The 26,071-nt window shown below is 46.1% G+C and overlaps 1 protein-coding gene across 1 annotated transcript in view; it reads right to left on the bottom strand.

The window, feature by feature from the left end:
* LOC146775775 (uncharacterized) overlaps positions 1-26,071 on the bottom strand; it is a 314,322-nt gene that overhangs the window by 231,855 nt on the left and 56,396 nt on the right. Inside the window, exon 2 of the mRNA XM_085636909.1 lies at positions 15,208-15,328. Within this exon, the coding sequence (XP_085493035.1) occupies positions 15,208-15,328 (121 nt within the window). The remainder of the gene's footprint in view (positions 1-15,207; positions 15,329-26,071) is intronic.

Below are 26,071 nucleotides of genomic sequence, written 5' to 3'. Positions count from 1 at the left end.
TCGGGACCACAGGTGGCTAGCTCGAATTGGGATGTCATTAGTTCGTCTGGAGCGGAGAGTAGAGCTTTAAGCTGGGAGGAATCGAGAGGCATTCAGAAGCGACCCACAGCAGACCTTTGGAGAGAAGCTCTGACAACCAGGGAGAATCCTGAACAAGAGCAGGATACAGGAAGGGCGACTGAGGGGGACAGTGGGTAACCCATGTATCCCTTTAGCATGCATTTACAAGCGCAAATGCATGCTAAAGGGACTACACAGACCCCTGGTTGGTAGCGGGAATAGACCCAGATGGGGATTAATAAGAGGAAGAAGACCCCCCTGAGAAGTAAGCACATTTTGGTGTTTGTAGCTCAAAGTTCTCACTGAAAAATTACTTCCCTAGAGTGAGATGCTCCAGAACCCCCTCTGCACGAAGTTTTGTTATCTGTTTAAAAGTTCAAAAATAGAAGCTCAAATTGATAACGACATTACCGAGCCTGGTCTGTGGCTGGAGCCACTTACCGAGACGGGACTGTAAAATAGAGGTAGACATTTTCCATAGAAAATCTGGATGCAATGAACAATAACTGGCAGGTATGAGTCGGGGAGTGTGCAATACAACTGGAATAATAATGGTTTGTGCCGCGATGTATTACCTGACTGCCATGTATAGGAAATGCCTCAGCAATAATCATGGAATGTACAGTAAATAACTGAATAATATGCATGTACAAATGTCTTAAATACAAAATGGCCATAACAATATGTTTAAGAAAATAAAAAAAAGTCTGGTAAAGTCAAAAGTTGCAAAAATCATCAATTCAAATAGGGGTCACTGTTTCACGGGAGAGTGCTCCTCGTGTCCATATCTCGTGTCCATACAGCTACATTTACTATAGCCCTAGCTACTAGATCACATCACACATAGAGGAGTCTCTACTTGACCTCCCATTCACCCATACATTTCAAGATGGCAGCCGCTTTATAGGCTTGATCCCATATATAACCCTGTCATCCACAGTTCTCCGACTGCAACAGTGACTCTGTCACAGTTGTCTCTTGTCTCTAATATGCACTACGCCCTTATATGACATTCAATAAGGGCGGCTATTATGTTAACGTGCAATTGTACACTACAAACCGCTTTTTGTTACCAGCCAGTCCAATTTAGGTTAAAGATAACACTCGAAGATGGCGCCCTTCCCACTAGGTGCCCCCATGACCCGGAACACGATGCTTCGCCCATCCACGGCGCAGAAAAGGCTCGCCCCCTACAGGGTGCCTGCCTTGGCCAACTGATGCGCATGTTGACTACACTCGCGACCATACAAGACCAAAGTAAGTGTTAGCTAAATAGCCGGGTCTGCCGGGTCCAGTGCGGACCCCCTTTTTTTAGGTCTCGCTTTCACTTTCGCCCGCGATCCCTTTCACGGCGCCCCTTTGATGTTCTCGTTCAAAGAACATCAAACATCAGAAAACATGTTGTTGTGTTAATGCTTTGCTGCGCCCGTTTGACTTACAATGTGCTTCCTCTTTCCACAAACTCGATGTTTGTGTTCCTTTATTTTGAGATGCTTTTAGTATTACTGTTTTGTGACTTAAAGAACATTAAGGAAATGTTACTGTGAAACTGGACAACGTTCAGTGTTTATTTCTGATCGCAGCGGCTGCTTCATGTCCGTTGCACCATTCAGGGAGTCCTTTCGTTGGCGCTTTCATGAGGACATGATGAGGAAGCTGGAAACTTTTGGCACATTTTCTTTAAAAGCACAGCATGTTGGCGACTGGTTAATCGATTAGACCTATGTAGCGCTTTAGATCTCAAAGCGCTATGGTGGGTGCAGCAGTTACAACTCATGAAATATGGGGTGCAACTCACAAGGAGGGGATAGGTTTGAATGCACATTGGCTGCAATCGAACTCTTAAGATGATGGGCTGTGTGACTCCATTATCAGCACTCAGTCTTCGCTAAGTGATCTTGTTTGTTTTGTTGTTGTGTTAATGCTTTGCTGCGCCCGTTTGACTTACAACATGCTTTCTCTTTCCACAAACTCGATGTTTGCATTCCTTTATTTTGAGATGATTTTTAGTATTACTACACACACAACCACACACACAACCACAGCCACACACACAACCACACGCACAACCACAGACACAACCACACACACATAACCCCACACACAACCACACCCACACACAACTACACTCACACACAACCACACCCACACACACACACAACCACACACAACCGCAGACACAACCACACACACACACAACCACACACAACCGCAGACACAACCACACACACACCCACAACCACACACACACCCACACACCACACATACAACCACACACCACACACACAACCACACACACACAACCGCACACAACCACAATCACACACAACCACACATCCACACACAACCACACATCCACACCCGGACCCACACCCACAACCACACCCACAACCACACACACACAACCACATACACACACACACTACTACCACACGCACACACACAACCACAACCACACACACACCACACACACACAACACCACACACGACCACACACACAACCACACACACACAACCACACACACACAACCACACACACACAACCACACACACACACACACACACACACAACCACACCCACACAACTGCACACACCCAACCACACACACACCCACAACCACACACAACCGCACACACACCACACACACAACCACACACACAACCACACACACAACCACACATCCCCACATCCACACCCACACACCCACCCACACCCACAACCACACCCACACCCCCACAACCACACACAGACACAACCGCATACACACACACTACCACCACACACACACACACACACACACACAACCACACACACACACTACCACACACACACAAAACCACACACACACAACCACACACACACACACACACACACACCACACATTCACACACACCCACAACCACAACCGCACCCACATACAACCACACACACAACCACACACACACCCAACCACACCCGCACCCACAACCACACACACACACAACCAACCACACCAAGCATTGGCATAGCCAATAGGTCTCGCCTTTGGGACTTTATAAGTGTTTAGCCACACAACAGTTGATGTGGTTGCACCAGGGATATTGTGCTGCATAACTAAATACTTTGAAGGTCCCAAAAGCGAGACCTATTGGCTATGCCAATGCTTGTTCTGTCTAGAGGACAGTCCTCCGGCACCTCGAGCGGCCAGCCTCTAACTCCCGGCCATCCGGTAAATACCTTTATTTCAAACACTTCTTCTTCAACAGGTTATTACATATATGTAGTCATTAACAGGATTTCAGGATTTCGTTCACGTCTCTATTTAATGATATGCTTTAGTGCACATTATGGTAAGCGCGGTCTGGTTGGCCCACGAGAGCACCAGTGCACCTTATCCCATGCTTTGGGATACAGTATTTTCTGTAAGAATAGTGTCTCACACGCCCACCACCCTCTAAGGTTCCCCATGACTGACTCGATCTGTTATAAAAAGGCCTTGACCACTATTAAAATGATATGTTCACACAGGTCACCTAGATAGAAGTCATAACGGAAGTCTTTTGATTTCCTAGATCACCAGACCATGCGGAATGAATATTAAGATCTGAACAGGTTAGAGACATGATCCGCTAGTACCTGCACCAAATCCTTTGTACGTATAGTGAGTTCTAATGGTTTTGCTTTGTTATATGTTTTTCTTTATATCCCTATATGGAACATTACATAATGTTTTGGACACAACAATCTCATATGTATATCTATGATTTACTTTGCTATTGATTCATGATGACTGTAATGTTCCTCACAATATAATCTGATATTAGCGCAATTTCTTATTTCCACTTTTCTTCTTTCTTCTTTTTTATTCTTTCAATGACTCCTGCCACTACTTACGTGTCTACACCGCCTGGCCTTTTTCCCTACTAACCGTCAATCTTTCTACGTACTGGCCACCATTTTAACATCAACATTCCACATCTACTCCTTCTCCTTTGTCTTTTCTCTTTTTCTGTCTTTTCTTCTTTCTTTCTAACTGCCATTCCCAATCGCTGAACTTTTCCCGTTTTGTCAATCTTGCCTGTGCTTTTCTGTTGTTTTTCTTCCCATTTGAAATTTTTTCCCACATTTGTCCTTCCTTTGCCATACCCTTCCCTACTAGTCACTGCTCCTACCACGGTCTTCCACTTTTCCTCTACTCTCTCCACCTTCCCTTCCTACATGACTTTAATGTACTATACGGCATTACACCATCCCGGGTGATGTATTTGTAACACATGCCCTGTTGCTTTCTGTAAATAGGTAAATATGTCAATATTACGGGACACTGGAATATTGTGCTTTGCTTGTCACGATTGTACATCCCTGAGGAAGCCCCAGTCCAGAAGGCCAATGTGAGGGGGTGAAACACATGTTTGCTGTTAGATGCTCTTTCTTTCTCTCACAGGGTTCGATTGATCCACCTCTGTTTTTGCACAAGCATCTTAAAACCAATAAGGAAGCAATACATTGGAATTTTTCCATAAAAAAGAGTGACTACATTAACTTATTCTGGAACATCCTGAAGCTTTGCACTAGTAATGGGGAAGGGGTCTCCCATTGTCAAAAACAAATAACCTTCACCAGATATTCTCTATTAATGCAGGATTGCTAAGGATCTGGATCCATTACCCCCTTTCTCTGACCATGACTTTCTTCCAGGGTCTGCTCCATTTCTGTTCATTGCTGGGGATGCTGTGAGTAGTGACATACTGTAAAGATAATTTTAATAAATGATGGTCTGACCAGAGTACTGGGATATATGAGGGGTGTTGGTAAAAAGGAGCTCGAGGGTATGACCTCCTGAATGGGTGCGCCCGGTTACCAATTGTTGAAGACCCAGAGTGTTAAGACTGGAAACCAGCTGGCACGTGTTGTTGTCGGATGAAAATTCGGCATGGAAATTGAAATCACTGATTAAAAACAAGTTGTGGGCCAGTAGTACATGTGGTGCAATAGTCTTCATCAGGTGGTTGGTAAATTTAGTTTAAGTGCATGGGGGGGTCGGTAGACTAAGGCACCTCTCCGGGTTCCCTTAGTAGAGTTCTCCATTCTGAAAATACAGAGTTCTCCCTATTCCAAGAGAAAGGTTTCCAGTATGCTAACCTTAGAGCCAGCCCTGAATGCAATTGCTAGGCCCCCCCTCTCTTATTGTTCCCATCCAGTCTAATCAGCTGATAGGCTGGGGGGGGGGGGGGAGTGTGATTGCGATAATTCAGGGAGGTCAGACTCATGGAGCCAGGTTTCGGTGAGGGGAAAATAAGTCAGGCTTTTCGGAGTCTAGCAGGCTCCACATTTCAAGAGAATGTCTTAATTGTTTAGGTTGGTCAGCCAAATTAGAACCTGCAGGGATAGTCGGGCAAAGTTTGGGGTGAGGGAGCGTTTCAGTTAGAACGTTTCCCGCGTCTTCTTTGAAAGGACATATTGGCGGGGGTTATTGTGAACCTCTCAGGGGGGCTGGCCAAGTTTCGTGCCCTACGTTCTTTGCTCGAGTAGCGTCGGATTGCCATTGGTATGGGCAAAGATGAAGGTAAACAGGTGGATAGAGGAGGGTGTGAGTAGAGAAGGAGGCAGAGGGCAAAATGAACAGGGGGTTGGGCGTCCAGCGGCAGCCAGGCGTGGGTGGGCGCAGACAGGCTTGCCTTTGGCATGCCGGCAGCGCGCCGGCGGTGCACCGCTGCACACGGACGCTGCGCGTCTGCGCTCTTTCCTGTTTTATGAAGAGAGGGAAGGAGGGGGAAGAGAGGCAGCAGCTTCTAGTGCGCTAACCGACTAAGACACACTTACAGAGGATGTAGGAGCGTTATGCAAAGCGAGTCCCTCTGCTCAAGCACCACAAGCCGTGGCAGAACAGGGACAGCTTAACAGAAGCTAGGAGGTGAGGGATAAAAATATGAAAACTGCGCAAGTTAAAAGATTAAAAAATGTGATAAAAACAGTTAGGCACTGTGATTGAGTGATAGGCGCGCTGAGTACCTTGCAGCGTCTAACCTTCAGCAGCAGGGTTTGGGCTGCGCATCCGCGCTCTTTCCTGATTTAGGAAGAGAGGCGGCAGCGTCTAAAGCGCTAACCGACTAAGCACTCACTTCCAGAGGATGTAGGAGCGTTATGCAAAGTGAGTCCCTTCGCACAAGCAGCACAAAACGTGGCCGAATGGGGACAGCTTAACGAAAGCTAGGAGGTGAGAGATAAAAACATAAAAACGCCGCAAGTTAAAAGATATAAAAGTGTGATACAAACAGCTAGGCACTGCGATTGAGTGACAGGCGCGCTGAGTGCCTTGCTGCATCTAACCTTCAGCAGCAGGGTTTGGGCTACGCGTCTGTGCTCTTTCCTGATATATGAAGAGAGGGAGGGAGGGGGAAGAGAGGCGGCAGCGTCTAGAGCACTAACAGATTAAGCACTCACTTCCGGAGGATGTAGGAGCGTTATGCAAAGCAAGTCTCTACGCTCAAGCAGCACAAGCCATGGTGGACCGGGGACAGCTTAACAGAAGCTATGAGGGAAGAGATAAAAACATGAAAACGGCGCAAGTTAAAAGATTGAGAAGTGTGATACAAACAGTTAGGCACTGTGATCGAGTGATAGGCACGCTGAGTGCCTTGCCACGTCTAACCTTCAGCAGAAGGGTTTGGGCTCTTTGGGGAAGCTGCTGAGAGATTAGACAAAAGCGACAGGGTACATTTCGAAAAGGCTTTGGCTGTGGTTGACAATGGTATGACCACATTGTCATTTAGGATTTATTCACTGGGCAACATATTGTCTTCTGCAATTGACAAAATACAGCAAGGCATGTCTATTTTACAACATGAGCAATCACTATTATGGCCGATCGTAGTTCTGAGCTGGACTTTACAAACAATCAGTTCTGCCCATGTGCCATGGCGGTACATCAACAGTACTAGTCTGTTTTCTAAATATGATTAAACAGAAAGACAGATGGTAATGGCATGCAGAGGTGCAAGGTATACTATGTTGCACATTCAGAAATTAAAACAGTAACCTTTCACCGTGGCTGAGAAACCTTCCACAGACTGGATAATCCATGATTACATCACCCTAACGGTCACAACTTTCCAATTCCAAAACTTTCTCCAATACCAACAGGTAGGCAGAAATGAAGAGCTAGGGGAAGGTTTTGTGCATGAATATTGGGAATTACTGCTCCGGTTTGGATGCAGGAATGGGCACACAGAGGTTTTACTTAGTGGTTCAGAATGTGAGGATGCTTTAAGCGGCTCCTTAGTCTGCAATGACATTTCGCTCCATGGGGCTTGCAATGCTTCAGTAGCAACCTTGTCTTGTTATCTGAAGGGTTGTCCAGCTGCCATGATTCATCCAGTGTTCAAGCTCCTCTTGAATGCAAGCTATTTAATGCTGAATGATCAAGGTTGCTGAAGAATGGAACCAGGCACCACTTATCTAGTGACAGTTAATTGCATAGTGACTTGTTGCACACAAGTTCTGTTTCCACCTGCCCATACAGTTAGGGAGGCAGCGCTAGGGCCTTTGATAAATGTTTCCGACATACAGTTTGATTTTTTGACCAAACTGAAAGCCATGCTTTTTAAAAAAAGGACGTGGCCTTAACTTCAGCCAGAGAGATGTTTGATCTCCAGGTTGCAAGGTCCTTGTCTGAGATACAGACAATACTCCACACTAACTTCCCGCTGCATTTTGGGGAGCTGGTCCACCATATTGTTAACATGTCTGATACAAAAGGAATAGTGCACTTTTTTAAGTGTTTTGGCTCTGGTCTGGTTCGCACCTTTGTGACAATTTTTGGACTTATACCATCTTTCATACACTCTGTGTTGGGAAGCGTTTTTGGAGGGCTCCCACTTGTCCTGCTACTTGTGGCGAAATCCTGATTTTATTTTTTCTTCTCCTCAATGAACGTCCTAGTTCAACCTGGAATGGAGACAGCACTGCTGTGCTGTGTTGCAGTGAGCACATGTTACACTGCTTCGGCACACCTGGGCTACGAGAACTGAACGAGCACTGATTCTTATCATTCAGGCCTGTCTGGCTTGACTGCATACGACCTATCTTCCCCGGTCTGCTTTGCAGCCACAAATGTGTCCTGGATATATGTCTCGGATTACAATTGGTTGCGCCACTGGACATTGAAGTACTGATGGACCCCTATTATAAAAATTGAGCATCCCCATAGATTAGGAGAGGAGGCACTTCAGTTGACACCGAGGGTCCTTGCATGCGGAGACTTCATCACGCAGAGGACTGACATCTCATGAGGAGTTTCCAGTTTCGTGACCAAGACATGGTCCTTCATTCTCTCTCACAAGGTAATGGGATTCCAATAGGGGGATTTGAGAGGATTCTTGACTCTACACCTGCAAACACTCTAGGTACACTTAGAGTAGGGTTCGCATAGTAGGAGTACCTTTGATAACTACCTTGTGTTATATGTCTGCATATATAAATTGTCTTAGAAATATATCTACTATTCACACTTTTGATGCTTGTGATTACTTTTATCTGCTTCTGTCTATTAATCATAGCAGCACATGCATTTTATACATGAATAATGTTGGTTCAATAAATATATTGAAAACGTCCCACTGTGTATTCTCTGCATACCTCTCTGAGAATAAGTGAGCACTGGTGACTGAAAGAAAAGGTTCTATACTGTTTCCAAGATCCCTGAGGGGTCAGAGTTGTCATGATCAGTGGTTGCCAGAAACCCTTCACTCCCTGGTAAGATTTGGGTGGCTTATGGTGGCACTGTGAGATAGCTGGTCTCTAGATCAACATATTCTGTGGGGGTTTGGCTATTATGGGGGCCAGCAATGTCAGTAACCATGGCTGGTCATGGGTGTTGCACAGCCATCACTGAATTCAAAGACCTGCCTGCACTTGGACCTTTCCCCAAGATGTTAAGATTGTCTTCCCTCCTAGGCCCAATGACCCCACCTAGTGGGCAAGGTTGTGTTGCATTACACTGCAAAAATAAAAGTGGGTCAGCCATCTGTCTGTCCCAGAGATGGCTAGGAGTTGAGTCACAGTCTTGGGGAGATGACATAGAATGTGTTAGCAACCCTCCAGCCACCTGCAAACTCACAAAGGGCTCGGTACCAGTAGACATAACACAACTTGCCTTAACACTTGTTAAAAATCTTCAATAGTCCCCAACCTAGTACATATAGGTGCAAGAAAACATTCAACCACAGCCCTCACATTGTCCCGGAGAGGAGTCCTCTGGAAAGAGTGTAAAATCACAGAGCTCAACAGGGTTAAGTCAGTTACATAGTTAGGTTGGGGGGCTATGGGTTGATCAGGCTTCCTTAACCCCCGGCACGTTTTCCGCATGGCAGGGGGGCTATGATTAGGAGGTAAGAGGGTGTCTAAACCAGGAGCCAGTCCAGGATTAGCAGAGGGAACATCATTGGTAAGAGGTGGCATTGGAACTGACTCTTGGTCTGGGTCCTGCACAATGCAGTGCAAGGCCTCTGGTCCAGATTCCAGCAAGGAGATGGGCCCGGACCCAACTCCTTCTGCCAAAATACCAGAGGGGCGGTGCTCAACATGCTCTATTTCTTTATTTATTTCCCCCACAGCACATTTAATATAGCTATCCAGGGAGGAGGAAGAGCAGCTTGACTTGGCAGTACAGGGGTTTTATGTTTCCCCATAACGGCCCAAATGTAATAATCAGCTACAAAACTCAACAGTACCTTGCAAGCGTCCGAGATGAATGAATGATTGAATGAATACAGACTTGTATAGCGCATGGCTACCCGAAGGCATCCCAGCACTTTCTGTGACATCTTATCACTCACCACTACTTACGGGAAGAGAAAAGTCTTCAACTGCCTCCTGAATCCGAGATAATCCTGCTCGAGACGGATATGGTCTGGAAGCTGGTTCCAGAACTTTGTGGCATTGTAGGGGAACCGACGACCTCCCGTCCGTGACCGTTTAATCAGAGGAACTACAAGAAGTTGTTTGTTACTTGATCTAAGAGTTCTATTTGTCAAGTATAATTGCACCATAGGCTGAATTATAGGAGGGCCATTACCCCCCAAGCGACTTATGAATACTACACATAGCATTAAACCTGATTCTCTCCAGAACCGGAAGCCAATGCAGCTAACTTAGCCGAGCTGCGCTTCGGGACGTTCATTAAGAGGCAAGCCGCACAGTTCTGAACAGTCTGAAGAATCTTTGTGGTTCCTTGCGGCGCGCCCAAGTAAACTGCATTTGCATAGTCCAGCCGTGATAAAACAAGAGCTTGGACCAGTATACACCTGGCTTCAAACGGGAGAAGGGGAAGAATCTTCCTCATCAGCCTAAGAAGGCCATAACAATTAGCCGCAACTTTACGTGCTTGTACTGTAAAATTGAGGTTACAATCAAACCATACGCCCAGACTCTTAATCTGCGTCTTGGGAGCAGGAGAAGGGCCAAGACAGCTGGGCCACATTAGATCTAAATTTGCGGGGGCGCATGGCCCAGGATCATAATTTCTGTCTTGGCACCGTTCAGTTTGAGAAAGGACAATTCCATCCACTCAAAGACCTTCTCAAGACAGGCGGCCAAAGTTGGTTTCAGTCTATCTTGCTGACTGAGAGAGACCACCAACTGGGTGTCATCAGCGTACATGACAGTGTGGATTCCCCAGGGGGCCACCACCTCCGCAAGGGGCCTCATATAGATATTAAACATAGTAGGGCTAAGAGAGGACCCCTGGGGAACTCCACAATGCAAAGGAGTCTGATTGGAGAGAGCCTCCTCTTCAAAGACCGCAAATGATCTATCAGCCAGAAAGGACTGCAGCCATTTAAGGGCAGTCCCTGCTACTCCTACCTCCCTGAGTCTTTGGACCATAATTTGATGATTAACCGTGTCAAAGGCTGCGCTGAGATCTAATAAAATGATGAGATGTAGCAACTACTCGGCCTATAATGGGCTGGAGTGCAATCACACAGAAAATCAATGCTGGGAACCAACGTCTCACCCCAGTTGGTATACAAAAACACGAAAAAGTCAATGACTAGGCTTTATAGCAGCTAATGTTCAAACATGCAACAGGTTGGTGCTGGGGGATGAAGTATTGCCCCAGCTAGTGTGCAAACACGCATAAAAGATCAATACTGGCGGAGAGCAGGCTCAATGCCAGCTGGTGTTTAAATACATGGGTAGTCAATGCTGGGAGACTGAGTGCCACCCCAGATAATGTGCAAACATGCAAAATAGCGGCCAGTTCGGGCAGAAAGCAGGCTTAGTAGCAACTGATGTGTAAACACGCAAGAGGTCAAGTCCCCATCCTACGACTCTGGCACACTGACATGCGGGTGGGGGGAGGGAATGTTTGTGTTTGGGGAGTGTTGGGGGGCAAAGCATTGGTAGTTGGAAGTGGTCTGCACGGTACTATGCACTGGAGTATATTACTAGGAGAAGACCAATGATATGCTGGTCATTGCAGATGGCTATTGTACTTGAATTATGCAATAAAAATTGTTTTTGCAAAAAAAAGAGGTCAAGTCCCCACCCCAGCTAAAGCAAACACGTGATGAAATCAATGGAGGCAAAAAACAAACATAATCAATCAGTTAATCAGGATTTATAAAGCGCGGCAAATCACACGTGAGGGCCTCAAGGTGCTGGAGTTACTAGCTGCTAAGAGGTGATCAGTGATTTTGAACAGACAGGTCTCGAGTCCTTTCCTGAATTCCCGGAGCGATGATGTGGTCCTGATGTGCAGGGGAAGGTCTTTCCAAGCTTTGGCTGATAGGTATGAGAAGGAGCATCCTCCTCTATGCCTTCTGGGAATTCATGGGGTGTCAGTAAGGAAGAGGGATGTGGATCAGAGGTGTTTGATTGGTTGGTAGAAGGTCATGATTTTGTTGATGTATGCTGGTCCTTCGTTGTGCAGAGCTTTATATGTGTGGGTCAGCATCTTAAATGGCATCCCATTTAAAGCCAGTTAAGCTGTTTGCGGTGCGTTGTGATGTGGGTCTGTCTGGGGAGGTTGAGGATGAGTCCTGCTGCTGAGTTCTGTATTATCTGTAGTCTCTTCAGGAGGCGTGCAGTGATGTCTACGTATAGTATGTTTCTGTAGTCCACCCTGCTGGTGACGAGGGCCTGTGTGAGGGTTCTTCCGATGTTCAGTCGGAGCCATCTGAAGATCTTGCAGAGCATGTGGAGGATGAGACTGCGTTTACCTGTTTCTTCATAGATAGCTTGCTGTACAGGATGATGCCGAGGTTTCTGGCATGGTCTGTAGGGGCGGGGGATGGCCGAGTTCAGTAGGCCACCAAGTGTCGTTCCATGGTGAGATGTTGTTACCAAAGATAAGGACTTCCGTCATGTCCGAGTTGAGTTTGAGACAGTTGTCCTTCAGCTAGTTGACGACGTTCATCAGTGGAAGTTGGCTCTGGTGGTGGAGGGGTCCTCTGACAGTAAGAGAATTAGTTGGGTGGCGTAGGAGATCATGTTGAGTTCGTGCAATCTGATGGTGTTGGCCAGGGGTGTCTTGTACACGTCAAAGAGGGTGGAGCTGAGAGATGATCCTCGGGGGACGCTGCAGATGAACTTCTTGGGTTCCGAGGTGAATGGTGGGAGACAGATTTTCTGGGTTCTTTCAATGAGGTATGAGGTGATCCATTGGAGGGCGTCTCCCTGGATTCTGATGTGGTGGAGTCTGTTGATCAAGATGTGATGGGTAAAGGTGTTGAAAGCGGCTGACAGATCCAAGAGGATGAGTACTGCCATTTAGCCGTGGTCCAGGAGGGCCCTGATGTCATCAGTGGCTGCGATCAGGGCTGTCTCGGTGTTGTGGTTATCTCGGAATCCAGATTGAGGGGGGCATAGAAGGTTGTTGTGTTCCAACTGTTCGGTGAGTTGATGGTCGATTGCCTTCTCAAGAACCTTCGTTAGAAAGGTGAGCAGGGTGATGGGCCAGTAGTGCTTTGATTCTGCTGGGTTGGAGGATGGTTTCTTCAGAAGGGACTTTACTTCAATGAGTTTACAATCCTCCGGGAAGGTGGCCGAGTTGATGGATGTGTTCAGAACTTTCTTGAGATCACCATCAATAGTCTGGCTTCCAAGGTCGATGATGTTGTGGGGACGGGGGTCTGTGGGTTCTTTTGAGTGCACAGAGTTCATGATGGACATAGTGGTTTGAGGTGTGAGAGGGTTCCAATGGATGAGCTGGTGTTCGGGTTGGTGTTTGTGGGTGTGAGCAGGCTGATGCTTTCGGCGGCGGGTGTTTTAAGTTTTTGTAAATGACTGAGATCTTGTCATGGAAGTAGTCAGCCAAGGTGTCACACAGTTTTTGTGAAGGCATGATGTCATTCTCCGGAGCGGCTGCAGGATTGGAGAACTCCTTCATCATGGCAAAGAGCACTTTGCTGCGGTTAGTGCTGGCTTCTATCCACGGTCATATGAGAAGACAATGATAGTGGGCAAGGTCCAACCCCAGCCAGTGTAAGACACACAGGGACTCAGTGCAGATATATTGATAGAGCTACCGGTACATCCTCACAAGAAAGTAACTACTGTACTTGGGTGGTATGGAACAGTCTTGCTGTGGTCCCTGACCAATGACCAGTCATGAGGTCAAGTGGGGTGACCCTGCCCTGCCTCTTCCTGGTGAACAAGGGTCCAGGCATGGCCCATGAGATTGGAGATCACAACATGCTTAATAGTGCTGAGAGGGGGTGTCAACCTCCTCCTCCCCTTGAACGGTTGTGCCTCCAGGTGCAAATAACCCTGGAACACGAAGTCCTGATCAGCAACCAGCTGCACTGGTCCCACGTGATGGGAGACCAGAAAGCACTTATTAGCACTGAAGGGGGGGGGGGGTCAGCCTCCTCCCATCGCACAGTAGCGCCTTCAGTCGCAAATCACTCTGGGATTCAAAGTCCCAACCAGCAGCACATGTCTCACACGACACGACCAGTGATCTTGACACGCTTAGTAGCTCTGAAATAGTAGGGGAGTCAGCCTCCTCCTCCCCTCGCATGGTGGCGCGTACAGGTAAGAATCACACTGAGTCACAAAGTCTTGACCAGCAACCAGCGATACATGTCCCACGTGACAGGAGATAGCAATGCACTTAATAGGGTTGAAAGGGGAGTGTCAACCTCCTCCTTCCCTCGAATGGTGACTTATCCAGGCATGAATCACTATGGGGCACGAAGTCCCGAACAGCAACTCAGGTCCCACCTGAACAGGTGATCTGTTATTTAGAGTGTGTTCAACAAAATATAACTATTCATAATATGTTTCCCAACTAAGATGCCTTCATTTATCTGGCGTTTGAAAACTGAGCTGGCCAAACTAAGATTTTCATGTAGCACAGAGGTATCTATTCGGGGTAAATGAGCCGACTAAGCTGGATGTCCTGAGGTATTCAGATTGCATTCATATCTCAGATGCAGTGGGTGCTCAATTGGCTAGGATGTAATAACAGTAAAGAAGGTGTGTTAATATTGCCAAATTCAATAACGCTTATCATTTCAGCTTCGATAGGTCTAAGACTAAGTAGTTGATTTTTGTCCTATATGAAGGCAAGAATCCAATTCTTTCATCCTGAAAGGTCATGACCATGTAAGGTGATAAGACTTTGCATGGGACATTGTTGGGATGGGCCAGACCATTCTTAGCAACTTCACTGACAGTAGCATTACTATGCAGGTTATACATCTCTCATCAAAGACCTGGACAGCAGAGCTATTTTGCTGGTGACATGTTAAACCGCTTTCAGTGATGTACTACATCTACATAGAACAAGAAAGTGAGCCTTCAAAGATGTCCAGTGTCTGTGAAAGACTAGTACGATAGCGCAGGGATTGTCTCACCTCTCCAAGGTTCTGCAAAAAAGTAAAGGTTGAACACTGCATTTACCTTATAAAGTAAAATGGTTGGAAGGCAACTGGGCTCAGATATTACTCTGTGAAACCAAGAAGATATTTTTCCACATCTATTTAAGACATAGCTGAATAAAAAATATAGCATGAAAATCGCAAAAGTAAATTGTTATAATGACGATTTGTAAAACAAGCACCACAAAAAAGAACTGTCTTTAGGAGGTGAAAATCTTATTTCAGTGATGGAACATTTCTTAGTACAAAATGAACAGAAAAAGATAGAAAGTGCCACTTTACCTAGTGAGATTAACGCTTGATGAATTTCTTTCATCACATTCCGGTAAAGGTCCTGCTGCCATTCATGCAAAAGCTTCCAATCATCAGCAGAGAAATAAGTAGAAACATCGAAGAATGCAACCTGTGATTCAAACAGCAAATTTTACATAAGCAATGTTGCAATTTAAACAGGAGAGACTTGTGTCAGGGAAAAGAGGCGGGCTGGGGGTTCGGGGTTTTTTGATAGGGGTGACATAGAAAACTGAAAAAAGAAAAAATAACTCACCTGCCGCCCTCCAGTGTCGCGCTCTTTTGGCTCTACTGCAGGCAGGCACAGGCTTCCAAACTGCCCTGCAGCCATTCCTGAAGCTGCTCTTATGCATGAGAGCAGCTTCAGGATTGGACTGAGCGCTGTGAATTTGCACTCTCAAACAAACTGGGAGCCTGTGCCTGCTCTCTCCAACCCGGCAACACAGCTCGGGTTGGGGAGAGCTTCAGTGTGCATAAACACATCACATTTTGAACAGAAATCTCAATATCTGAGTGATCATAAGACCTGATCCAAAGCCAACAGGGGTGGGAGTGCTTTGGCAGGATTACTTACAGTTAATCTTCATTATTTTCATTATTCATCCCAGCACAAGCTAACCTTTCTGTAGCATTCCTAACACCTAAACTCAGAATTTTGCCACTTATTCTCTGGCAGACTCGCCTGCCAATGTGAATGGATAAAGAGCATTGCTGCATCGTACTTGGACTGGCTAATAACACAAATCCTTTGGCAACCTTTGGTAGCTCAATGGTCACAAACCAAGCAAGCATTATAACAAGCATTGGAAAGCCGATAGGTGTCTCCTTTGGGACCGGCAGGCTTTGCTAATGCTTTTTGGTGACACTGAAAAGCATTGGTAAAAATCAATGCTTTTTAGGTCTTGCTGAGCCATGTGCTGCTCTGCGAGAAGTTTAGTAAACGGCCTTTTAAAAGTGGGGGTGCGGTAGCGGTCCTTCCACGGGGCCAAGCCACACCGACCTAATACCGGCCACCTCCTAACATACCTCTCCCTTAAAAAGAACGCAACTTTACTGTAACAGAGACAAAGAGGGACCATTAAATAAAGGCACCCACTATAAATAGGGGTCGACTACGAAGAGAACAGAGACTGATCTGGAGAAAAGATGTACAATAGTAAGGCTGGAGATAAAAGATGTGGAAGATCTACAAATCAAGAGAAATACAATATTACCAGACCAGAGACATACAACAGATCATGGTCCAGATGGGCTTGAAAAAGCAAATAATCTGCTGGAGAAATGGGAGGTTTACTAAGAATAGGGTGCACACACACAACCCGTTTGAGCCTCCCCACTCTTAACAGGCAGCAGAAGGTGCCCTACCCCAAAGACATGCAATAGCCCGTGGCAAATACCCACCTTCAAGGTATGCAGAAAAAGAGCCCAAAGCTCCCATATTGCCCTTGATTTCCACAGAAAATACACATAAAATGAGGCAGAATAGAGGCACCTAGATAAATATGCTTTTCTTAAAGAAGGAAAATATAAGAATGAACAAAAGCAACAAGGAGAGACTGCAAGTGTCAGATCTACAGGAGCCAAAATTGAAAAAAGTCTTACTAATGGTAACAAGAAATGAATACCAGAGTACAAATTTACCTAATGAATAGCAAACTAAATCTACTTAAAAATATACCTCCATAGGGCTAGTGAGCGAGTGAAGCAAACAGAATGATCCGCGACCAACGTAGGTGCTGAGACAAAGAACCTTCAATGCGCACAAGCCTGCCTTAGGACGTTGAAGGGAGGTCAAAACAGAATAATATGATAACATTAGGAATTCCAGAGCATGCAGAGGGACCATGTATGGGATTATTTCTGAAGGAAAGTATTGCAACAGTCTTGGCACCAAAAGGCTTATCCAAATCTTTTACTGTAGATGGAACCCCAGAGAAAGTCAGGTTCTCAAGCAAAACCAGAGACTCTCTCAACAGCAATAATTGCAAGATTGTTACATTTTTGAGACAGATATGTCATAATACAGGCAGATAAATAATATGGAATAATCCCCTATGAAAAATTGATGCTCCAATTGTTTCCAGACTTCACCAAGACAGTTCAAAACAGTGTGGGGATCTGATTAAAACAAATGGATTGATTCTTTAAAATCAGAACATAAACTACATGATGTTTTCTGCCCACATAAGAGGAATATTGGAGGGGAAATCATGGCACTTTAAAACGCTAGAGGAGGCAGAAGACTTGTTAGAGGAATGGCAGACAAAAGAGGAGGAAATGGTACCAGCCAAAAGATCCACTTATACTTCAAGGAACACTGCGGATCGAAAGTGATTCTAGGATAAGGCATAAAAGACCCTCTGAGGTTTTTGGCAGACATGACAACAAGATAGCACAAGATCTAGAGCCAAAAAAGTCAGGCAAAGGGCAGCAATCTTGATAGGGACCTAATAAGAAGATCTGGCACCACTGCAGATAAGGGAAGGACCAATCGAGAAACTGAAAAGGAGTCTGAACCCCCATCAATCCTAGCAGATGACTGATGTAAGATAGCTCACACTTAGGAAACAGAGACTGGACACCAAATAACGAAGGAACACGATCTTGAGCGAACACTACACCCAGGCACAAATCATGAAGAAGAAAAGAATAGAGGTAAATAGGGTACCGGCAGATGTTTAAATGGGTAGGAAACATGCAAAAAGTAAAAGGCATAGTCATGATCAGCAACATTACCAACCGGAAGAAGACATAGGAGCCGAAGCAGAGACAAGGCACACATGACACTGACCTCTAACTTGAAAACTCAAACACTTCATAATGCTAGGAATAGCACACTACATTTAGACCTACCAAAGTCATTGTTGATACATGGAAGGGCCTTCAACAGGATAACAGACAGCGCTAAAGACAGATTAACAGGCCCCAGACAAAGCAATACTCATGTACAAAATTAGGAAAGTTTGTTAGATCAATGGGGCTACATTATATTTGGTGGGTGTTGAAGCGGACAAAAGGGGCACAGTCATACTACTACTTAGGCGCACATGACTCTCATTCACATATAGAATACCTTTAAACATATGCTCACACGACCACCAGTTCAGTAAGGCATCATATACAGTAAGGGGTTTATCAGATCATTTGCCAAGGATGACAGTTTTAGAGTCACCGAGACCAAAAGGCATTATTACATACTTGAGGCTAGGCTCCTGGTATCTAACAGACAGAAAAATAATGGAGAAGGCTGGATAATATGTGATACAATGCTTTAAAGAGAATTCAGAATCAGCAGATAGTGCCCAAAAGCTATGGGAGGCCTACAAACGGAATGTAGTTGTGTTACTAATCTCAAAAACAAAAGGAAGGGACAAAGAATAAAGGTGAGAGAGGTCAAAATCTGTGAAAAAGTGATGGTAGAATTTGAACTGTTATGAGCGCCAATGTTTCCCAATATAGACTTGGGTAGCTGCACAACCTTTTTCCTACATGTGTCCTACCTTGTTCTACATAACGGCTTTGGCGCTGACTTTCTGCCTAGTTAGGTGCTGAATAGATTTTGTGTGGTTTTCTTTGAAAACTAGAGTAATTTATTATGCATGAGGATTCTTGGTATTACAAAGCAGGATTACCATCTTCTGTATAATAACTCTGTAAAAAGTCACCACTATCGTCATCTTTGGACGACAGGCCCACAGTACCATTACACATCTAGGTAGAATCCCTGAGGGTACCTTTTGGGTATATAAGCACCACATCTTTGCTGGGCAAACCAGAGGAGAAGCTTCCATCCTTACAAAAGACGCTGAAATTCCTGCACGCAGAAACTCTAGCGTGCAGTGGTCTGACATCCCTTGGGGGGTTCCAATACGAGAACAAGACAGGGTCCTTCGCTCTTTCCCATCAGGTAATGGGGTTGGCTTTTTCCTAGAGGGATTACAACTACATACATGCTAGGTACATTTAGGTACACTTAGATAGGGTTAGCATTTTTGGAGTAAGCACAATTACTGCCATGTAGCTATATGCCTGCATATATTCACTGTATTAGCACCATGGTAGAATTCTACATTTTATTTTCTCTGTTGGTGCTTATAATCTTACATATCTGTTTCTGTCTAATGGTTGTTGCAGCACACTTATTTTATACTAGAATGGTTCAATAAATGCTTATTGAAAACGTCCGCATCGTTTATTCTGTGTATTTCTCCGAGACCAAGTGAGCACGAGTGACTGAGCGAAAAGTAGTACTGTTTCTATGATCCCTGAAGGATCAAAGGTTGTCATGTTCGATAGTTGCCAGAAACTATTAGCCCATTGGTAAGGTTGGGGGACTTATGGTGGCACTGTGAGCTAGCTAGTCTGAAGGCAAACTATCCTTTGGGGTGTCTGGAATCAGTCTGGACACCAATCCCTTAGTTTATGTTGCCTAAACGTGCAGATCCTATATATATCTGTAGGAACTACACAACATGGCGCTGCCAACGTTGGTTTGGTTCTTATTTAATGGTCAAATCTGAGTAATTTAGTCGTGGTTTCTCAGAGACCCCTACTCATATTTACCTACAGACGTCTGGAGTGGGAAGGGAAAAGTCTGCAGCAGCTGAGTAGGTATATCCTATGTATTAGCTGTAGGTTTGTTCAAGGTTGATGGATTAGAGTTCCCCACATTGTGCAAAACCTTATCTCTTTTTCTTAATACTTCCTCCCATAATGTCTAACACTGGGGATGCTGGTACAAGTGGTGCTAGTACAGAGGAAGCTGAGCAGGAAGGTGGTCTGAACATTTCAGAAAATTGCAGACATGCACTTACTATGAACTTATTAGATTATGTCGTCCCATTGGGTGGGACCATTACCTTCGTGATTGAGGTATTCTATTCTTGGGTTAAATTAACACCTGCAGATACACACACATTTGTTTCATACTTATATTCCAGATGAACCACCTGACGAATATTCTCACTACCAGGACATAGAAGTCCTGTTAACCTACCAAGAAAATATAAATTGCTTTAAAGGGGCCCTACCTAATACCCAATACCACAGATAAAGTGAGAATCGGTCCGCTCAGCAGAGACGGAGTGACTTGGCCGGTCCTAGCTGCTTACACGCTGCATCCAGAGATTAATACATTTCCAGCAGCAGACTTATGTCCACTTCACAAAGAAATAATAAAGCTATACAGAAATCTCACCCAGTTTGTAATGCGTACACTCACAATTCAACCTTAAAAGGTCACTCAAGCTGCTCAACTGCAAGGGACCACAACAAAAATCACCCCACAAATGCTGAACAAGATTATGGGAAGAATGCCCACTAGATGTGAGCAGATGCTATTTGGATAGCACAGCTTTAGGCAGTATTTCCTCATACAGGCCCACAAAAAACACAGATATAGCTCCCCTGATAGAGGATTGTACAACTTGGGGTACGGTTTTCTCTGCCGTCTATACCAGAACTCATGGTACCCCCTCATTAGCGGTCATACCGGAAGTATTGAAACAAATACAGAATGAGTACAGGGCAGAACCTACACTGTACTTAGGGATTACATTGATAGGCAATTTTGCCCAGCTATCCACAATTATGTTAGTTACTATAAAAGGTAGCCAAAAAAAAAAGGTAGCTACCATAAAAGGGGAGGCGGCAGTGGTGGCTATATGCCAACGCCTGAGGGAATGCACTTCTGCACAACAGTAATACAAACAATGGTTTCAGCAATCTTTAACACTCCCATTGCTTTGTCTTTCTCCATGGTTACGCTGGGCCCTTGGACCTCCCTAACTCCACTGCCTTTAGACTTTACAGATGTGCCTCTGTTGGATTGGCTCTTAACTATTGCATTTAAAATAATAACAGAATGGAAGTATTTCCAATAACTTCGTATCACACATGGTAGACTTGGGTGTCATACCTCTGTGGTTCTCATACGCCACTCTTAGGGAGGCAATCAGTACCACCCATCTCTAGTAGAGTCTGGTGGTCCCTTAGCAGGTACATGGAGCTAAGCTCTCATGATCCTTTGAACCCTGCCACTAACTGACCCTAGGGAACATTCTGAGCTCATGAAGCAGATTTCCCGTCCTATATTCTATTGTCTTTCTTTCTTCTTTCACTCCTGTTTCTTTTCTCTCTTTCTTCCTCTTTTCTCAGTCATCCTTTTATGCAATATAGGTGATACAAATATTGCTCAATTTCTCTACCATACACCATTTCCTACTTAATCTCATTGACAGTACAGCTCTTTTTATTATCGTGAACTTATATGTACTGCTCTGTAATATGGCGGATATATACCTCCGCTGTACCCATGTGCATCTACTTCTTTTTGTGATTTAATACTGTACCAACATATGTACTCAATTGTATTCGTATTAACATCCTGTTCCGTATAGATTCACTGTGTATTGCATATATAAAAACTACTTGAACACAAAGCTTTTCAGGGCATTCGTCTGCAAGGTCTTATTTCTCAGGGAAATGGCTTTGGTCTTTTTACAAGCTTGTGCGAAGACCATCCTCCCAGAGGGTACCTTCTTAGTGGTCATGACTTAAGCCTACACCTACTGGCCACATATCCGAGGATACTCACTGTTGTTGGTCTTTCTTGGCAGGGGCCACCAAAATCCAAAGTTGCTGTAAAAAGGCTTTGTTCCCCATCTAGAGGGCCTCCAGCTGCCTGGACTGCCAGCCAACTTGATCAATGCCAGCAATACACAGCCTTCCCCTTCTTCACTCCCCTTGTGAGTGCCAGCGATAACCGACTTTCCTCCACCTGTACCAGCCTAAACTGGGAGCCTTCGCTTCCTGGATGGCTGCCAAAGAATGATTGGGCAGGGGGGCAATGCCACCACTGAGGAATATTAGTCAAGCTGTGCTTTTCAGAGAACAGACAATTAACATGAAGGACATGAGGGCATGTGACCTGTACTTCCAGCAACTAGGCTGCTTTTGTGGTTAGGAATAGAAAGCTCAGTTCGTAGGCTTGGAGGAATATGTTCACGAGTATATTCTTAAACAGCAGCTGAAGGGGCAAACCAAGTGCTATAATAACGTTTAACCACTCTACTCTGCTGTACTTAGCCACATGGGGGCCATCCATTAACCATTTAACTGATATAAATGGTTAATAGAATGATGCAGAAATAATGCTGGAATCCCACAAGTCCCAGTGAATAGCACCAAGCAAGCACCGCCACGCCAAGACCGGGGAAAGGGTGGGGAGTGTGGTAGTGAGCCTCTGCTGGATAAAGCCGCACCGGCCTAATGCCGGCCGCTTCCGTGCCCGGTCTGAGGAAACCCGCAGCTCTGAGCCTAACCTGCACACTCTGAGCTCCCCTCACTGCGTCTCACGTCTCTCTAAATCTAACAGCATCTCTGTGCTTTGTGCTGCGCCACGCTATACCACTCAGGAGGACAGCGCTGCTCTCCCTCCTCGGATTATAACAATCTTGTCCCCCAAGTTCTTGTACCTCCAAACTGGCACTTCATTTAACAATCTTTAAACATATTGCGCTTACTCTTATGAGTAGACCACTGGCTATATTCAAGATTTTAATAATCTTTGATTAACAATCTTTGACAGCCATACATAATATTAAGACTTTGTATTATGAGAGTATACATAGTATGCTATAACTAGGCCATTTACGTCTCTTATAGGCAACCTTGTATTTTATTCAAACGTGGACGGTTCACTGGGAGATAGGACTGATCTTCTGATGACTTACACGTACGTTTAATGTACAAGCTTAAAATATGGGAAGCATTTATAAGCATTTTTACGCAATACTATGGGCTCATGTCCAATAGATACATGGACTTATTACATTTATTGCTATAGAAATTTTGTTCCAAACTTTAATTTGAGTTTGGTTAATTTCGTATTTCACAAACACTAGACTTTGTCATTCCAAAGGGTCTCGTCTTTAATAGTACATTAAAATGACTGACTGCACTCTCATCGTTTCAGACTTTGTTTTATGTATAATTACCTGGGCGTGAATTTTGACCTAGTGGCGGTGGATAACTATGGATGTCAACGACTAGATAATTGAACTGAGAACTGGTGAGTTTACAACTTCTTACCACTATGTATATGTTTTTATAAACTGGGCAGCATCAAGCAGAGACTTTTTTTTGTAAAAGCTTTATTTATATTATGTGAAAATGCAAAAAGAAAACAGCGCTAGCCGCGCACATCATCCCACGTAGGGGGTACACAAAGCATGGGGGCAACCGCCAGCAGTCAGAGAAGACGGAGGTGTATTCCTGTATGTCCGTCTGCTCAGAGGCCTTACCAATGTCAAAGGGACCGAATCCCGGTCTTATGGATCAAGCTGGTGGTGGAGTCCAGCCCCCGCAATCCGGCAAGGCGCGGCCGAGTTCAAGTCACTGGGGCCGCCCTCCCTTACTCAATACTACCAGCTGCCCCTTGACGTCAACGCCCAACATAGAAACCTCTAAATAAGAAGCCCCCCCCCAAACTCCACCCCCTCCCCCCAGTGGTGATGGCATCAGACATACTAAGCACAATCTTCAGTGGTCATTCATACCTGAAACAGGTGAAGGGCTCGAAGTGAGGGCGGGGACACCGCAGCCGGCCATCCCGTGGAGAGAAAGCGAACCAACGGTCCCCAACGGAAGATGAAGTTCTTAAAATTGCCCAGAAAAATATCCGTCATCCTCTCCATACTCAACAGCGGCCATAGCCTCGCATGCCACAAGGAGATCGCCGGGGCCTCCCGTTTCTTCCATGCCGCCGCGAGAGTGACCTTGGCCGCTCCCATGCAAAGCCAAAGAATCTTCTTGTCCGCCCGCGTTTGGTGCTCGAGGAGAGGATCCCGAAGGCCCAGCAGCACGTGAGCCAAGGAGTCCGCGATCGGGTACCCCAGAATCTCCTTAATGTGGGACAAGATCTCCTCCCAATAGGGGCGGATGATCGAGCAATCCCACCAGATGTGGCGAAAATCCCCCAGCAGGCCACAGCCTCTCCAGCACCTATCCGACGTGGCAGGGAATATGCGGTGTAGCTTGGCGGGAGAGAGGTACCAGTCCATCATGGTTTTGAGATGGGCCTCCCGTAATTCCACCGAGTGGTTATGTTGAGCCATGTCTTTCCAGAGATGGGCCCATTCGTCATTGGTGATGGCACAGCCTATAAGATCCTCCCAGAGGCCCATGTACCGTGGTCTCAGGGAAGCTGCCGTGGATAGAAGATGCTTATAAATAAAGGAGATGGCACCACGCATGGACGAGGAGCGGGATAGGAAAACCTCAAAGGGAGCGGGCGGCCTAGTCGCTACTTCTCGGACAGCCGGCGTCAGCGCCCAATGCAATAGTTGCGCGTGGCGGGACTGTTCCGACTGAGGGACCCCGTAATCTCGTCTACAATTGGCAAAGGTCAGCGGGTTAGAGCCATGAAAAAGATGCGTGAGAGCAAGACATCCCCCCTCCCTCCAAGCATCGAAGGGCCCCTCTCGCAGAGCCGGAGGGAATGCTGGGTTAAAGTGTATGGGTGTAAAGGGCGACGGGAACGTAGTCCACCGCTCGTCCCCAGACACCGAATCCCAAGCCTTCAGGGTGGTGCCGGTGGGTGTACTGATATACGCGTTTCGGGGTCTATCCCCCCTCGGTCTCCACACCAGGTCCCAGATCGTTCGTCCCACCACACTTCTATCCATATGCAACCAGTGTTTCTCCGAGAGGGGCTGAGTCCATTCTACCAAAACCCTTAATTGGGCTGCCTTGTAATAGAGGCGCAGATCCGGTAGGCCCACCCCCCCTCCCCCCGAGGGCGCCGGAGAGTGGCAAACGAGAATCTAGCCCGTCCCCCCTGCCACACAAAGCGAAGTATAAGAGTCTGAATGCGACGGAAGAAATCATTATCTAAGACAATAGGGAGAACCTGAAACAGATATAAGAACTTCGGGAGAAGAGTCATTTTTATCGCATGAATTCTTCCCAGCCAAGAGATAAACAATGTTTTCCAGCGGTGCAGGTCAGCCTGGACCGAGGCCATAAGGGGGGGAAAATTGGCCGAGTACAGTTTCCCGACCGTGGGCATCAGGCGGACCCCCAGATAAAGTAAGGAAGAGTGGGTCCACGGCAGAGGCGAGAGTGGGCGGAGGCGATCAACTTCCGCGATCGAAAGTGTGAGGTTAAGCACTTAGGATTTGTCGTAGTTCACCTTGAAGCCCGCCAGCGCCTCGAAGCGTGCCAGTGCCGCCTGAACCTGGGGGAGGGAGTGCGCAGGGTCCGCCAGGGAGAGCAGGACGTCATCCGCAAACAGGGAGATCTTATGTTGCTCGCCCGTGAATGGCAAGCCCCGGATGCCCGAGTGCTCTCGGATCGTCAGTGCCAAGGGCTCAATACTTAACGTGAAGAGCAATGGAGATAGGGGACATCCCTGACATGTGCCTCGGGAGTGGGAGAAGAAAGCGGAGAGTCGGCCATTAACCGCGACTCGCGACCGAGGGTCGTTGAAGTTGGGTTTGAGCATGCTCATAAATCGGTCCGAAAAAGCAAACGCGGTCAGGGTTCGAAACAGAAAGGGCCAGTCCACTCGGTCGAACGCCTTTTTGGCATCGAGTTCGAATGTTGTCGTGGGTTTGACGCCCTTTAATAAAGCCCGATTGGTCAGGGTGGATAAGCTCCGGCATCAGATCTTGCAGCCGGGTCGCAAGGATAGAAGAGTACAACTTAGCATCGATGTTAAGTAGGGCTATCGGCCGATATGACAAGCAGGCAGAGAGGTCCTTACCCGGCTTAGGGATGATGGAGATGACCGCCTTCATCATTGAAGTCGAGGAAACCTCCGCGTCAGCCATAGCATTGAACAGCCGGACCAGGA

The sequence above is a fragment of the Triturus cristatus genome, chromosome 12 (genome assembly GCF_964204655.1).
Source record: "Triturus cristatus chromosome 12, aTriCri1.1, whole genome shotgun sequence".
Lineage (NCBI taxonomy): Eukaryota > Metazoa > Chordata > Amphibia > Caudata > Salamandridae > Triturus > Triturus cristatus.
Note: the sequence above shows the minus strand (reverse complement) of the source record. Positions and strands in the feature narration are given on the sequence as shown.